This window comes from Plasmodium knowlesi (assembly GCF_000006355.2).
Source record: "Plasmodium knowlesi strain H genome assembly, chromosome: 1".
NCBI lineage: Eukaryota > Apicomplexa > Aconoidasida > Haemosporida > Plasmodiidae > Plasmodium > Plasmodium knowlesi.
This window is the reverse complement of record NC_011902.2, coordinates 9879-23870: the sequence shown is the minus strand read 5'-3', so window position 1 is coordinate 23870 and position 13992 is coordinate 9879. Positions and strand designations below refer to the sequence as shown.

The window sequence follows — 13992 nt, the reverse complement described above, 5'->3', positions numbered from 1 at the left end:
ATATACAAAAAAAAAAAAAAAATTTTTTTGCAAACAAAATAAGAAAAAAATGTGGAAAAAAAAATCTTTCTTTTTTTTTTCTTCAAGAACAAATAAAAAATAAAAAGGAAAAAAAAAAAGGACAAAAGGTGTGAAAACAATATCCTTCATCTTAAACAACAAACCTAAACTGTGAACCCTAAACTGTGAACCCTAAACTGTGAACCCTAAACTGTGAACCCTAAACTGTGAACCCTAAACTGTGAACCCTAAACTGTGAACCCTAAACTGTGAACCCTAAACCATAAACACGGAACCTAAAATTGGAACACGTTCCATTGGAACACTTTCCATAGGAACCCCTTGCATAAGAACCTCTTCCTTAGAAACCTGTTCTTCTTCTTCCATTAATTCGGATCCCATAAACTCTTGAACCAAAAGTTCCAGAAAATCATTCTGAGTCAATTTTGTGTTCCCTTTTTGACATTCGTCCACCAGTTCAAAATGAATTTTAATAATCGTTCGACGATTTACGCGACCACCATCAGCAGGATCGCGACCAGAACGCTTTGTTCTCGCTGGAACAGATGGAGGTTTTCGTTCCTTCACCAATTGATATTCATGTGGACCAGCTTCTTCCACATGATCAAGGAGTTGTTCCTGTACGGATGGACCGGGAATTCTTAAAGGAGCTCTTCTGTAGAGTCTTATCTTACGCAGTTGAGCAAAATACTACAATAAGAAAAAAAAAAAAAGGGGGAGAATATTTATGCTAAGAAGATTATGGAGTGCTATATTTTTTCTTCTTTCTATTTTTTTTTTTTTTTCTCTCTTTTATTTTATTTTATTTTATTTTTTTTTGGATTAAAATAAAAAAAGAATCTTTCCCCCAAAACATCTAAATAACATGCCATAATTGTTGTTCTTATAACGTTAAACCCTAAAAAATACGAAATCTTACACATATACACCGTAAAAATATTAAATCACGCAAACCTAAAGACGAAATCCTACACATATGCACGTAAAATATTATAAATCCCACAACCTAAATGCAAAATCTTACACATGTACACCGCAAAATATTAAATCCCGCAACCTAAGTACGAAATCTTACACATATACACCGTAAAATATTATAAATTCCGCAACCTGAAAATGCGAAATCTTACACATATACACCGTAAAAATATTAAATCCCGCAACCTAAATACAAAATCCTACACATATACACCGTAAAAATATTAAATCCCGCAACCTAAGTACGAAATCTTACACATATACACCGTAAAAATATTAAATCCCGCAACCTAAATACGAAATGTTACACATACACCGTAAAATATTAAATCCCGCAACCTAAATACGAAATCTTACACATATACACCGTAAAATATTATAAATCCCGCAACCTGAAAATGCGAAATCTTACACATATACACCGTAAAATATTATAAATCCCGCAAAACTAAATACGAAATCTTACACATATACACCGTAAAATATTATAAATCTCGCAACCTAAAAATACGAAATCTTACACATATACACCGTAAAAATATTAAATCACGCAAACCTAAAGACGAAACCTTACACATACACCGTAAAAATATTATATCTCGCAACCAAAAAATATTAAATCTCGCAGACAACGTAAAATATTATAAATCTCGCAAACTAAAAATCCGAAATCCTACACATATACACCGTAAAATATTATATCCTGCAACCCAAAAATGCGAAATCTTACGCATGCACCCCGTAAAATATTATATCCCGCAGACAACGTAAAATATTATATACCGCAACCTAAATACGAAATCTTACACATATACACCGTAAAATATTATAAATCCCGCAACCTGAAAATGCGAAATCTTACACATGTACACCGTAAAATATTATAAATCCCGCAACCTACAAATGCGAAATCTTACACATGTACACCGTAAAATATTATAAATCCCGCAACCTACAAATGCGAAATCTTACACATATACACCGTAAAATATTAAATACCGCAACCTAAATACGAAATCTTACACATATACCCCGTAAAATATTAAATCCCGCAACCTAAAAATGCGGAATCTTATACATATACACCGTAAAATATTATAAATCCCGCAAAACTAAATACGAAATCTTACACATATACACCGTAAAATATTATAAATCCCACAACCTAAAAATGCAAAATCTTATACATATACACCCCATACACATTCATTCATTCAATCTTTTTTTTTTCTTTTTTTATTCTTTTTTTTTTTTTTTTTTTTTTTCTCTTTCCTTTTCTTTTTATTCCTTCTCTTTTATTCCTTTTCTTTTATTCCTTTTTTTGTTTATTCCTTTTCATTCTTTTTATTTTCCTTTTCCTTTTCTTTTTATTCCTTTTCTTTTTATTGCTTACCTTCCAGATTAAGTAGGAAAAAATAGAAATAGCAACTGTAGCAGGAGCCAACGCAACAAAAGGGATAAGCCGATCCCATGGTTTTGTAGGCTTCGTGGGGGGAGCAGGAGTAACTGGTTCAGGCCGTGCAGCCGGTTGGGCTGGTTGAGGAGGAGTAGGTGCTGGAGCAGAAGTTTCTAGTTTACCTCCTACAACTGTATGAACTGTCTTTATAACTGAGGGAGCTACATTAGAAACACTATTAATGGCGGATGAAGCTGATGTGATCAATGTAACTGGAGACAGCGCAGTCGCAATTCTTGTTCGCACGTTCTCAATAATTTGTGACCCAGAATTCCAAAATCCTCGAATAGCGGAAAATACATTACTCGTTATACTGGAATTAGCCGAAGGTGCGGCTGGTGCTGGCGTACGAGCACGAGCAACACCACCTGAAAGACCTACGTCCCACCAACCACCACCTGAACCTGAAGAAGCGGAACTTGAACTTGAACTTGAACTCGAACTTGACATTGGTCCTGAAAAGTGAATGAAATAAAGAGATGTTCAAATTTATGATTTCAAAATTTTTCTTTTTTTTTTTTTTTTTTTCCTTTTTTGGTTGTCGGGTTGTCGTGTGTAGTTTCCGGTTTCACCGCCACTGCCATTCGGTCAGTATGTAGTATCCGGTCCCGGTCGGCGAGGAGTCTTCCTCTCCCCCCCTAAAGCAGCTGAAGCTAACCCCGGAACCTTACTCCTAAACCCTGAAACTTTACTCCTAAACCCCTAAAACCTTATTCCTATACCCCTAAAACCTTATTCCAACACCCGGAATCTGAATTCTAACATCCATAAGACCTTTACTCCTGAACCCGGAACCCGGAACCCGGAAAACGGAAACCGATCTCTTACTCCTATACACTGAACCCTAAACCCGGAACCCGGAATCTTACTCCTATACACTGAACCCTAAAACCGGAACCCGGAATCTTACTCCTATACACTGAACCCTAAAACCGGAACCCGGAATCTTACTACTATACACTGAACCCTAAACCCCGGAACCCGAAACCCGATATCTTACTCCTATACACTGAACCCTAAACCCTAAACCCGGAATCTTACTCCTATATACTGAACCCTGAACCCTAAACCCTAAACCCTGAACCCTAAACCCTAAACCCTGAACCCTAAACCCTGAACCCGGAACCCTAAACCCGGAAGCCTATACACTTGAAACCTTCCCCCCTCCATCCCTCACACTTTCATCCCCCCCCCCTTTTTTCCTTAAACATGAATAATAAATATGAATAAAAATTTGGTGTGGGGGATAAAAAAATAATATATAATATATATATACATATATATATACGTTTCAGCCCACACAAAATTTTCTCCTATAGTTGTAAAAAATATTATAAATATATATTTTTCCCTTTTTAGTATTCATACCTGATTGTGATACTGTGTCCGGTGCCATAGTTATAGCTATACGAAGATTAATGTGGATGTTATTATAAAAGAAAAAGGTGCCATTTTTTCTCCAGTGTGTTGGTTTTGCTTTTGTACTGTATTTAGTTTTGCTTCAACTTAACATGTGAGAAAAAATTCTTTTTTTCTTTGTGTGTCCTTCTCTATATATATTTATATTAAAAAGAATGGGCTTATTATAAATTATAGGTTTATTAGAAAGAATAAGTTTAAAAAAAAAAAAAAGAAAAAAAGAAAAAAGAAACAGTTCATTCTAAAAAAAAAAAAGAACATCCACCACATTCTAAAAATAAAACAGTTCATTCTCAAAAAAAAAAAAAAAGAACATCTCCCACATTTCCAACTACTATACAATTCATTTCCCATTCTAATTAGAGTATTCCACCATAAGGAAAAAACATTTCCTTATTTACAAGGAAATAAAAATAATAAAAAATATATAAATTAAAAAAAATATTAAAAAAAGAACAAAAAAAAGGAAAATAGATAAAAAAGAAAAAGAAAAAAAGAGGAAATAAGGAATAAAAGAAAAGAGTGAAAAAAAAAGCAAGGAGAGAGAAAAAAAAAATGTGCGCAAACTCTCCTGCATAATACATTTTTTCCACTTGCATTTCATTTCGTTTCTTCTTCTTTTCTTCTTTCCCTTTTTAATTCCTTCCCTTATGTTTTCCTCCTGTTTGTTCGTCCTCCTTTATGTTTATTTTATTTCCCAAACAAATCATATTCTCCTCCTCTATACAATCACTAGCCTTTTCTTTTTTTGATCCATTTTCATCCACCCATACATACACCTATACATTCTTCTCCCATAGAACATTAATATAAGCTCAAAATCCTCAAACATGAACCCTAAACCTATACTATGAGAACATTAAACCTAAACCCTAAACCTGTACTCTACAAACTTTAAACCTAAATCCTAAACCCTAAAACCTGAACCCATGAACCCTAAACCTATACTCTACAAACATAAAACCTACACCCTAAACCCTAAACCTATACTCTAGAAAGATTAAACCAAAACCCTAAACCCTAAAACTATACTCTACACAAATTAAACCTAAACCGTTATCCTACATTCAATCTAGCACTGAACCCTGATACTACTTTCAACTTAACCCTAAACCTTGATCATAATTTCACTTTAACCCTAAACCCTGATACTACTTTCAACTTAACCCTAAACCTTGATCATAATTTCACCTTAAACCTAAACCATGATCCTACTATCACCATAACTCCAAACCCTGATCTTACATTCACCTTAAGCCAGAACCCATTTTAATCCTTAACCCGGAACCCACCTTAACCTTAACCCGGAACCTATTTTATCTTTAGCCCAGAACCTATTTTATCTTTAGCCCAGAACCTATCTTATCCTTAACCCGGAACGTACCTTATCCTTAAACCGGAACCTACTTTACTCTTAACCCGGAACCTACTTTACTCTTAACCTGGAACCAACATTACTTTTAACCTGGAACCCACTTTTACCCTTAACCCGGAACCCACTTTTACCCTTAACCCGGAACCCACTTTTACCCTTAATCCGGAACCCACTTTTACCCTTAACCCGGAACCTATGTTATGCTTAACCCGGAACCCACTTTTATCCTTAACCCGGAACCCACTTTTATCCTTAACCCGGAACCCACTTTTATCCTTAACCCGGAACCAACTTTACTTTTAACGCGGAACCAACTTTAACTTTAACCCGGAACCTACCATACTTTTAATCCGGAACCAACTTTACTTTTAACCCGGAACCAACTTTACTTTTAACCCGGAACCCACCTTATTTTTAACCCGGAACCAACTTTTACCCTTAACCCGGAACCAACTTTTACCCTTAACCCGGAACCCACCTTATCCTTAACCCGTAACCCACCTTATCCTTAACCCGTAACCCACCTTATCCTTAACCCGTAACCCACCTTATCCTTAACCCGTAACCCACCTTATCCTTAACCCGTAACCCACCTTATCCTTAACCCGTAACCCACCTTATCCTTAACCCGTAACCCACCTTATCCTTAACCCGGAACCCACTTTTATCCTTAACCCGGAACCCACTTTTATCCTTAACCCGGAACCCATTTTACTCCTTAACCCGGAATCAACTTTACCCTTAACCGGAACCCACGTTACCCTTAACCGGAACCCACGTTACCCTTAACCCGGAACCCACTTTTATCCTTAACCCGGAACCCACTTTTATCCTTAACCCGGAACCCACCTTTACCCTTAACCCGGAACCCACCTTTACCCTTAACCCGGAACCCACCTTTACCCTTAACCCGGAACCCACTTTACCCTTAAGCCGGAACCAACTTTTACCCTTAACACGGAACTAACTTTACTTTTAACCCGGGACGCTGAACCCAGGCATTTTCGCATATTCCCGTTATTCTGTATAAATTTCTGGTGTAATGTGTATGTGTACTTCGATAAAGTTGTTTGTGCCAACACGTATGTACACACAATTTTTCCTTGTGCCGGATAAGTGTGTGCTTTTCCTTTATATTTGTGACCTTTTGCAACTGTAATATATTTCATCATCTACCGTCCTTTTTTTCTTTTTTCTTTTTTTTTTTTGGTGTGCGCGGCCAGGACACATCACAATATGAGCGAGCGCTCATCCTCCTGCTTTCCGCAAAAAAAAAAAAAAAAAAAAAAAAAGAACAAGAAAAAATATTTTTCGCAAGCGCAAAAAGAAAAAAGGAAGAGAAAATATTTTTTGAAAATGGAAAAAAAAAAAGAATGTGTGTTCTTAAAAAGAAAAAGAAGAATGTTTTTTTTTTTTTTTTTTTTCCTATAAAGGAAAGTTGTCCTTTCACCAAAAAAAAAAAAAAAATAAATAAAGTTACAAACAAAATAAGGAATAAATGTGAAAGAAAAAATCTTCTTCTTTTTTCTTTTTTTCAAGAACAAATAAAAAGGAAAAAAAAAAAAAAATAAATAATAAAAGAAGTTTAAAAAGAATTAAGAAATAACATGAATATTCAAACTCCTTATGTCTGTTTATCACATAATTAAAAAAAGACAAAAGGTGTGAAACCAATATCCTTCAACTTAAACAATAAACCCTGAACCGTGAACACTAAACTCTAAACGCTGAAACCATAAAATCTAAACCGTCAAACCTAAACCCTAAACCCTGAACCGTGAACCTGAGACCATAAACCCTAAACTGTAAACCCTAAACTGTGAACCCTAAACTGTGAACCCTAAACTGTGAACCCTAAACACTAAACCCTAAACTGTGAACCCTAAAATGTGAATCCTAAACTGTGAACCCTAAACTGTGAACACTGAACCCTAAACCATAAACCCGGAACCTAAATTTGGAACACGTTCCATTGGAACCTGCTCTAAAGGAATACTTTCCATAGGAACCTCTTCCATAGGAACCCCTTCCATAAAAAGCTCTTCCTTAGGAACCTGTTCTTCTTCCATTAATTCCGATCCCATGAACTCTTGAACCAAAAGTTCCAGAAAATCCTTCTGGTTCACTTGTGTGTCCCCTTTTTGACATTCATCCAACACTTCAAAATGAATTTCAATAATCGTGCGACGATTCACGGGACCAGAACGTTTTGTTCTCGTTGGAGCAGAACGAGGTTTTCGTTCCTTCACCAATTGATATTCATGTGGACCAGCTTCTTCCACATGATCGAGTAGGTGTTCTTGTATCGATGAACCAGGAATTTCAGCAGGAGATCTTCTGAAACGTGGTCCTCCTTTACCAAGAGGACCAAAATACTACACAAAAAAAAAAAAAAAAAAAAAATGAAAAGATATTTTTGTTAAGAAGATTGTGAAATGTTCTTTTTACACATTTATTTTATTTTCTTTTAACCATTAAAAAAATTTTTTTTTTTTAACCATTAAGAAAATTTTTTTTCCTTTTAATAATTAATTTTGTCCATTAAAATATATATATATATTTTTTTTTATTAATTTTTTTTTTTTTTATCTTACCTTCCAAAGGTAATAAGCCATAGCAGAAAGACCAATAGAGACAGGAGCCAAAGGAAGAAAAGGGGTAAGGATATCCGTAAGAAGGATGGGACAGACTGTATTCTCTAAAGTTTGTTGCATATGGTTTTGTTCCGATTCCCCTTCGAACAGATTTTTAGCTTTATTTCCTACATCGTCATCGCCAATGGAGCATTTGTCATAACCTTTATTTAGGTCGCATTCAAAGCAGTCGTTATTAACATTCTTTTTGCATTGAGATGATGCTTGCATAATGACTTTACTTTTTTCAAAAGCATGATCTATGCCAGAATCTACACTACAATTAGGATGTACCCTATATTTTTTTTGTTCTTCTGCCATTTTTTTCAATTGTTTTGCATATTCCTTAAGAAATAAACAACCCATCGTTTGTTCAAACGATGGGCCTTTAACATGATCCTTAACCTGGCCATTCTTTTGGACAATACCATGGGTATAAATGTGCTTTAATCCTGAAGCAAAAAGCAAACAAGCTGCTTTATTTGTTTTGCCCTCTTTATGGCCCATTGCATTCCATTTATCTTCTTTGTCTTTGCAGTATTCGGCAACGTCCTTCTGATTATCCGGTTTTATCATATAATCCAGAAGTTCCGTTAATTCGTCTTTGGCGTCCTTGTCTATGTCGCTCTGATAATTAAAGAAGAAGGAAGGGAGTTAAAAAAAAAAATATATGTATGTGTACACATATGTATACACATATGTATACACATATACATATATATACATATATACATATATACATATATATACATATACATATATACATATACATATACAAATATACGTATATACATATACATATATACGTATAAGTATATATATATATGTAGTTGTTATTAATGTGGGTTCCCTTACCCAACTAACTGTTCCATTTGGGCCCGTTTTATTATTTATTGACTTTCCGTACTGTTTGATTGCACATTGGACTTGAGTACAGAAAGTTTCGATTTTATTTATTTCCTCTAGTGTTTTGTCCATGTTGTTGGGGTTGGTTTTGTCGTTGTCTTTGAGCAATGACTCCAATTTGGGCTTTACTTTGTCATTCTGATTTTGGCCAATTTGGCAATTGTGAAAAGTTTTTTCTTCTCTTTTGCAAACAAAACAAGAATTAGTACTACCAGTTTTGCATGAAGCTCCTCCATTCATAATGGTTTTACTATTATTAAAAGCGTGTTGTATTGCATCCGTCAATTTAGTTCCATCCAGAGGACATTGATCTTTTGCTTTTGTAATTAATTGATCAGCATAAAGATTAAGTGCTGCGCACATCATAGTTTGTTTAAGTGGTACAACATCGTCGTTTTGGTTTTTGTCTTTAATATCAGAAATGTGTTTTAAACCTAAAGCAAAAAGCTTACAAGCTTTTTGCTTTGCTTTTTTTTCTCCTGGTGTGTCGTCTGTCGAAGAACCAATGCTGCCATTGCAGTGTTGGGCAACGGATTCCCATTTCTGATCATCCGTAATATGTTCTAGAAGTTTCTTTAATTCTTCATTAACGACAAGGTTTATGTCATCCTGATCATAAAAGAAGAAAAGAAAGAGAAAAAAAAATATATATGTATATGTATACACATATGTATACACATATGTGTATACATATATATATACATATATATATATATATATATATACATATATACATACATATATATATATACATATATACATTTACATATGTATGTATATGTGTATATATATGTCCTTTTCTTTTTTTTTTTTTTTTTTCTTCTCTTTGTGTTAGTAGGTTGGTTATGTTAGTATGTTTGGTTGTGTTAGTACGTTGGTTATGTTAGTATGTTGGTTGTGTTAGTACGTTGGTTATGTTAGTATGTTGGTTGTGTTGTGTTAGTATGTTGGTTATGTTAGTATGTTAGTTGTGTTAGTATGTTGGTTGTGTTAGTATGTTGGTTGGTGGTAGGTTATGTAGTATGATGTCCCTGTCTTCGAGAAGTTTTTCCTCTCCCCCCCTAAAGTAGCTAAAGCTAACCCCGGAACCTTACTCCTAAACCCTGAAACCTAAGTCCTAAACCGTGGAACCTTATTCCCATACCCTTAAAACCTTACTCTTATACCCTTACAACTTTATTATAATACCCTTACAACCTTATTCTAACACCCTTACCACCTTATTTTAACACCCTTAACACCTTATTCCAATAACCCTACCACCTTATACTAACACCTTTACCACCTTATTCTAACACCCCTACAACCTTTATTCCAACACCCCAAACAACATCATTCCAACACCCCAAACAACATCATTCCAACACCCCAAACAACCTTCATTCCAACACCACAACAACCTTCATTCCAACACCCCAACAACCTTCATTCCAACACCACAACAATATCATCCCAACACCACAATGACATCATTCCAACACCCCAAACAACATCATTCCAACACCCCAAACAACATCATTACAACACCCCAACAACCTTCATTCCAACACCCCAACAACCTTCATTCCAACACCCAAAACAACATCATTCCAACACCCCAACAACCTTCATTTCTAAACCCGGAATCTGAATATCCTTTCTCTATTTTGTTTTTTTTATTTCACTTTCTTCCTTTTCATCCAATTTTCATTATACACATATACATATAGATATAGATATACATATATACATATATATAGATATATACATATATACATATATGGGCATATATATACCTATATATACATATATACGCTTATATATACCTATATATACATATATACATATATGTGTGTACATATACATATACATATGCATTTGTACATTTATACGACTATATATGTACATTTATACATATACATATTTGTATAAGTATATATGTTATTTCTATGTCCAAGGCGACACACAATTCTTACCCATGATAGGGGCGGTTTGGGCTGCGCACCATTATGCTTATTTTTGTGGTATTGTTTTGCTGCGCATTGGAGTTGAGTACAGAAAGACTTACTCATGTTAGTGATAGTGGATAAGGTATCCTTCACTTGGGAGATGGATTTGGATTGGGCGGTGGATTCGAGGAGTCTTTCCTCTCCCCCCCTAAAGTAGCTAAAGCTAACCCCGGAACCTTACTCCTAAACCCTGAAACCTAAGTCCTAAACCGTGGAACCTTATTCCAGCACCCTTACAACCTTACTCTTATACCCTTACAACTTTATTATAATACCCTTACCACCTTATTCTAACATCCATACAACCTTATTCTAACACCTTTACCACCTTATTCTAACACCCTTAACACCTTATTCCAATAACCCTACCACCTTATACTAACACCCCAAACAACATCATTCCAACACCCCAAACAACATCATTCCAACACCCTAAACAACATCATTCCAACACCCCAAACAACATTATTCCAACACCCCAACAACCGTCATTTCTAAACGCGGAATCTGAATATCCTTTCTCTATTTTGTTTTTTTATTTCACTTTCTTTTTTTCATCCATTTTCATTATACATATATATATACATATACATATATATATATATACATATACATATATGTATACATATACATCTATACATATATATACATATACATACATATATATACATATATATGTACATATATACGACTATATATGTGCATATGTATATGCATTTGTCCATCCTTACCCAAGATAGTGTTCCAATTTGCCCATTTTTGCTGTTTGCTAATTTCCATTTCCTTGCAGCACATTGGAGTTGAGTACAGAAATCGTTCATTTTATTTATTTCCTTTAATGTTCCTTCCATTTTAGATTCTTCTTTGAGCAAGTCGTCGATTTTTTTGGAGACATTCTTATTGGTATTGTTGTCCTTATCAGTGCAAGTTGTCCTTGAACCAGATTGTGGTGATGTTGTATCAACCAAAGTGTTGGAAACACTTAGATTGCAATCAGCAAAATATGAGCCTTGAAGCCTTTTACAAACAAAACAATTTTTATTATTAGCACGACTAGCAGAGGTCAAGCACGAATTATTATTAATTGCATTCCAAAAATCAAACATTCTTTGTATTTTAGATTCATCAATGGGGCATTTATCCTTCGACTTTTCTCTTATTTGATCAGCGTACATGTTAAGAGCAATGCAAGCAACTGCTCTATCGAGCAGTTCCTTGTATTGATCATTAGACTGTGCAACACCATTACTACTACCTGTAATGCCTTTAATGTGTTGTAGTCCTGCCGCGATATAATTACATGCTTTTCTTTCGACACTATCAGTGTTACCATAACCAAAGCCCTGGCATGTTCTGGCAGTAGTGATTGTATTTGATTTGCCCTTTCCATCCGTCTGAATTGCTGTGAACAAGTTCGTCAGTTCGGGTTTGACACCTTCATTCCAAAATTCACACTGTAAAAAAAAGAAAAAAAGGTTATATATGTAGTTGATAGGTTAGTGCGTAGTATCCGGTTGGTGTGCCATCCGGTTAGTATGTAGTATCCGGTACCCGTCTGCGAGGAGTTTTTCCCCTCCCCCCCCTTAAAGTAGCTAAAACTAACCCCGAAATCTTATTCTAATATCCCTAAAACCCTATTCTAACACCCTCAAACTTTATTCTAACACCCTCAAACTTTATTCTAACACCCTCAAACTTTATTCTAACACCCTCAAACTTTATTCTAACACCCTCAAACTTTATTCTAACACCCCTAAAACCTCACTTTCATACACTCAAACTGTATTCTAACACCCCTAAAACCTTATTCGAATACCCGAACATCCTTATTCTAACACCCATGCAACCTTTATTCCTAAACCAGGAAACAGAAGAAAGTTTTTTTTTTTTTTTTTTTTCTTTTTTTTTTTCCTTTTTCCCTATCCCACAATGCTGTGGTGGTGGTAGGTTGCCTATTGGTAGTAATACTTACCCAAGTCCTGTTATCAGTACCATTTTGCTTCGTTACTTTGTTCCTTTCGAACCATCTGGGTGCGGCACATTGGAGTTGTTGACATAAGGTCTTCGTGTCGTTTATTTTGTCCATAGTTGATTTCAACTCATTTTTTTTCTCGTCGAGTACAGTACCAACTGCGGTCTTTGCATTCGATGGGGTGCCATTTGTGGTAATCTTCACGTCGCAGCTGTCATATTCGTTATCGTCCCAATTACAGTCAATGCAGGCGATACCGCTCGCGCATCGTCCATTTTTTTCTGGTTTCCATGACTTGAAAGCCTTCTCTAAACCGGAAGTGATAACACATGTGGATTGATTTTGCATTTTTTTTGCATATTCCTTAAGAAGGAAACAACCCACTGTTTGTCTTAACAGTGGGTTGTTCTTCAAGATGGGGTAATTACTGTCCTTGGAAGATGGATTTTCTTTTAGTTGGTTGAAACCTGCTGTAAGATGTTGGCATGCTTTCCTTTCAGGGTCAGTCGCTTGTCTGGAGGCAGTGCCACCATTGGTGGCACTGCCATCTTCCATTTGACCACATACATTTCCATTGTCTTTGTCCCCATTTGTCCTCATGGCGTTGGATAGTTCATTCCATAGTTTGTCAACTTCGCCACCTTTCTTCCAAAAGTCGTTCTGTAAAGAGGAATATATATATATATATATATATATATATATATATATATATATGCATATGCATAGATGCATATGCATATATACATATACATACGTATATGTATATACATACATATACTTATACATGTATATGTATAAGTATACATTCTTTTTTTTTTTTTTCTTTTTCCATCCTGATTTCTACCATCCGGTTAGTATGTAGTATCCGGTTAGTATGTAGTATCCGGTCCCTGTCGGCGAGGAGTCTTTCCTCTCCCCCCCCTAAAGTAACTAAAGCTAACCCTGGAACCTTATTCCTAAACCCTGAAACCTAAGTCCTAAACCGTGGAACCTTTACTCTTATACCCTTAAACCTTATTCCAATACCCCTACAAACTTATTCTAATACCCCAACAACCTTATTCTAACACCCTTACCACCTTATTCTAACACCCTTACCACCTTATTCTAACACCCTTACCACCTTATTGTGACACCCCTAAGACGTTATTCCAACACCCCTAAGACCCTATTCTGACACCCCTAAGACCCTATTCTGACACCCCTAAGACCCTATTCTGACACCCCAAAGACCACATTCTGAC

The 13992-nt window shown here is 35.4% G+C and overlaps 2 protein-coding genes across 2 annotated transcripts; both read right to left on the bottom strand.

Annotated features, from left to right (window-relative positions):
* Positions 1–276: 276 nt before the first annotated feature.
* Positions 277–2905, bottom strand: PKNH_0100300 (SICAvar, type I (fragment); the record flags this gene model as incomplete). The annotated part of the gene is made up of 2 exons (XM_002257463.2): positions 277–711; positions 2393–2905. The coding sequence occupies 2 exons, from the start codon at positions 2903–2905 to the stop codon at positions 277–279; spliced, it is 948 nt and encodes a 315-aa protein (XP_002257499.2).
* A 4275-nt stretch (positions 2906–7180) lies between these two features.
* Positions 7181–13408, bottom strand: PKNH_0100200 (SICAvar, type I (fragment); the record flags this gene model as incomplete). The annotated part of the gene is made up of 5 exons (XM_039113730.1): positions 7181–7624; positions 7844–8509; positions 8738–9397; positions 11508–12230; positions 12749–13408. Coding segments are annotated over 5 exons (3153 nt in total), but the record flags the coding sequence as incomplete, so codon positions are not given.
* Positions 13409–13992: the final 584 nt, after the last annotated feature.